This window comes from Lipotes vexillifer, unplaced genomic scaffold (genome assembly GCF_000442215.2).
Source record: "Lipotes vexillifer unplaced genomic scaffold, Lipotes_vexillifer_v1.1 scaffold39, whole genome shotgun sequence".
Lineage (NCBI taxonomy): Eukaryota > Metazoa > Chordata > Mammalia > Artiodactyla > Lipotidae > Lipotes > Lipotes vexillifer.
This window is the reverse complement of record NW_006787038.1, coordinates 4,129,657-4,133,442: the sequence shown is the minus strand read 5'-3', so window position 1 is coordinate 4,133,442 and position 3,786 is coordinate 4,129,657. Positions and strand designations below refer to the sequence as shown.

The window sequence follows — 3,786 nt, the reverse complement described above, 5'->3', positions numbered from 1 at the left end:
CTTTCCCTATCAGATTTCTTGAGGCTGTGCTATTACAGTGTGGGACGAAGAATTATGTGAATTTGGCACCAGCATGAACTCTGCTAAGGAGGACTTGGTTGATAGTCAATACAGACAGCTCTGCTAGAACGCTTGTCTGGAAAATACAAATTTGTTCCAATACTATTGATATATTAAGGGACGATTTGATCATAACATGAATTTCATGTTTTCTTATATGTGATTTCATCCTTGAGAAACATTAGGTGAACCCAAAGAAACCCAAAGCCAGCTGAATGGAGCTGTATAGGAATACGTGAAATACACATCTCAAACATCTGTCTGCCAGTGACTTCAGTTCACTGTGTGTTAGGAGCCACGCCATCCACTAGTGGTGTTATAATGCCCCTTCTGATTTCAGGTGACTCCCCTTCCACCACCTCACAATAACCCACATGCCTCAAGGCTTCTGACGCCCACTTTCACAAGCAAACTTCAGGTCTTTGTCAAGGTAAAGCATCATATTTATGTTATTTATGCATTTCTTATGATTTAACATGTGTAAATTGTGCCATCAATTTTTACATTCCTAAATTTAAAAAAATATCACTGATAAAACTTTTGAGTATAGTGTCACGTCCCTAACCCCATCTTCCCTACAAGCCCTGTGGTTTTTGTTGTGAGATTCTGCACAGTGTGGTGATTTTTAGAAACACATGTGTCACGTTATAGCAGAACTAACTGTATGTCAAAGTTAACTCACAAAACACTTATTTATCCTTACTTCTCTAGGCCTCAGTTTCTCAATCTATAAAAAGGAGACTGGGCAAGATGATACCTAATGTTCCTTCCAGACTGCTGTGCTTTATAGTTTAAAAAACAAAAAAAGACGATAAATACATTTCCCCTCTTTATTAACATTCACTTGAGAAATGTTTATTGAAACAAAAATTTATTTCGTGCTTTGCCCCATACATGTACCCTTTTAACTCTACTGTCTTTTAAAATTCAACCTCCCAACAGTCAGGACCATCTAACCATGGGCCCAATTCTATGTTAATATCTTCACAAAAGGGACATTAAGCTAGAGAATAAAACTGACCCAAGTTATAATCACATGCAAGCTTCATTACCACAGCACTCTGAACTGTTAGGGTCACACTGGAGAGAGTTAAAAAAAAATTTAAAAAAAGAAAGAAAACCAACCCCCCCCTCCCCACTTTGAAATCATCCAAGAGGCAGAAATAGCTAGTCTGAGAAATGTCACATTATATGTCCCAACACAGACCAGGTCCAAAGATTCAGCAGCTCAGCTGCTTCATCACTGGGGACTTGTGAGACTCAGACAGGAAACCCATTTATAGTGTCCCACAGTGGCAGAAGAATTTCAGCATCCAATACTGTTTTCAATAGGACTCCAAAACAGCACTATCTCCCTTGAAAAAAGTTCATAACCTCTCAAAACCTGTTCTCCCCGGCTCCTGAACAGGTCAATCAAAATGCGGTTAACACCTGTCCTAAAAGCCAAGCATAGACTTACCTGTCCAGTTTAGTTTGATGCTCCACTCATAAAAGAAGATAAGTTTGCCTTTGCGATTGTTAATAGATGCCTCTCCATCAAGCTTATTCACTTCTGTCACCTCGCACTTGCCTTCCTCATTTTGCACATGCACTGCCAGGAACAGTGTTTTCAGCTTATCCGTGGACCAATTTGAAGCATCTCTCTCTGTCCTGCAAAACAGAAACAAAGCTATGGACCAGTAGCCAAATGAAGGATACAACTGCTTGCTCTATGCAAGAGCATCCAAGGCTAAAGGGGGCTGGAAATGAACACAAAACCCTCAGCCCCACTCCAGTATGTCCACGAACGTGTTACTCCTTATTGACAGTATGGGACTCCTAAAAGGAAGACCAGGAGTCCCACACTGTCAACAAGGACAACTGCTGTAATAGAGTGGTTTCAAACTAAATGGAAAATTCTGCTTTCCTTTCTCAGCATGATGGTGCTGGGGTCAGCATTAGACACTTTAACGTGGCGCCCCCGTCTGACCAAGTGGAAAACTGTGCACATCTTGCTGAAGGCAGGAGCACACAACGGGGCCAACAGAATGCAGTATTGAGCTAAAAGGTCCAGTAACGAATAAACCAATAATCTTGATCTCATTAGCACAGTGTTTTGACCTGTCAAATTCAGGCTATGCTATAAAGGCTCTACACATTCTATGCCCTCTAAATGGCCATGAAAACAATGTAAGTCCAGCACTTCAAAACAAACAAAAATTAAGTCAAACACTCTGTGTTAAGAGGAAAGGAGGCAGGCTGAGATATAGAGAAGAAAAACTACCTACCTCCCCACTTTCTAACTAGTAGAGAAAACAACAGTAAAAAGAGCTGCAACAAAGTAAAAATACAGTAAAGACAGTATGAACAAAGTTCACTGGACTCAAAAGATAAGACATTACTTGTAGAGGATTTCATGAAGGAGAGCAGGCTTTTAAGAGTGGTTGGGTTATAAACCATGATTGCCCGGCAACAGGGGCAGTCCCTGGAGCTACAATACAACTAACTTAATAGTTCCGGGTGATAGGCCTCGGCGCCTTCAGCATCACTGAGCTCTGGGCACCGGCAGAACACGTTCTAAACCTTAGCCTTCTGGAGTGAGGCAGCAGTCCCCTATGACTGACTTTTAATTCCACCCGTAAGCCGGAAAATAGGAATTCCAACCCTCCCGAGACTAACACTGCAGTCTCCCAACACAATCCACGGCGGTTTGGGTCTCACTGACTCCTGCGGCCACGAGTGGGAAACATCTCCCCGCTCAGGCTGAATGCAGCAGCCAAGGGGTTCTGTTCTCATATCTGAAACCCCTCGTGTGGGGCGCAGCCCTCCATGTCGTCCCCCCGCCTCCCCCGCCAATGAAACGGAGGCCGGAGGGTGGAAGGACCTGGGACTACGGACCCCTGCAACAGGAAGGACCCACGCCCATCTCCGGGCAGGAAAGGCTGCCTCGGCCCCAGCTTTGTCCCGGCCGAGGTTCCAGGGACCCTGCAACCCTGGCCCGGCCGGAGCGATCCCGCGGCCTGGCCCGCTGGCCCTCACCAGTGCCAGTTGTTGACGTTGGTGGCGTCCGCCCGCTCCTCCACGATCCAGCGTGGGTCGCCCTCACCCCACTTGGCCATTGGCTCTCCGGTCGCGCCGCCACCAGCTCCCGAGCAGCCACAGCCACAGCCTCAGGACCGCGCGGACCCAGCCGCCCGGCAGCGCCTGGAAACTACTAGAAGCGGCCGCAGAACCTCCTGGCTTGCTTTTCCCTCCACCTCCCCGCCCCCGCCCCCTCCCCGCCTCAACTTCCGGCTCCTCCTCCCTCCCACCAGGTGCTTCCGTTCCGCCTCGCCGGACCCTATCTTCTGTCTGTTCTAGGGATCCTTCAAACTCCTTCGGGTTATCGCCTAAAAGACACGAAATGCTACCGCTCACACGGTCATTCCTCACCCGTGGAGACACAAAGGACATTTCTCATTGTTTCCCTGAACCCTTAATCGGCCATGCTAAGCCTCATGGGAGTTGTAGTCTTGTTGACTGACCCGCAGGATAACCGCGGAAAATGTAGAGGAAATGACTTAAGCACGGTACGCTGTGGATTCTGGGAGTTGTAGTCAATAGGTCCCTGTGGCCCGTCAAGGCAGCGCCCGATGACAGAGGAGGAAGGAACTACAACTTCTGGCATGCCTTGCGGCCGCTTTTTTGACCCCACGGTCCTCATCCCCACAGCCGACCGCCTCTCCCACGGACTGTCCCCTTCCGCCT

General features: G+C 47.4%; 1 protein-coding gene across 1 annotated transcript in view; it reads right to left on the bottom strand.

Annotated features, from left to right (window-relative positions):
- The window catches only part of AHSA1 (activator of HSP90 ATPase activity 1), a 7,941-nt gene extending 4,610 nt beyond the window's left edge, over nt 1-3,331 (bottom strand). The window contains exons 1-2 of the mRNA XM_007459777.1: nt 3,079-3,331; nt 1,520-1,710 (exon numbers count right to left, since the gene is read on the bottom strand). Coding sequence (XP_007459839.1) covers nt 1,520-1,710; nt 3,079-3,158 — 271 coding nt within the window. The 5' untranslated portion in view covers nt 3,159-3,331. The remainder of the gene's footprint in view (nt 1-1,519; nt 1,711-3,078) is intronic.
- Between the last annotated feature and the right edge of the window lie 455 nt (nt 3,332-3,786).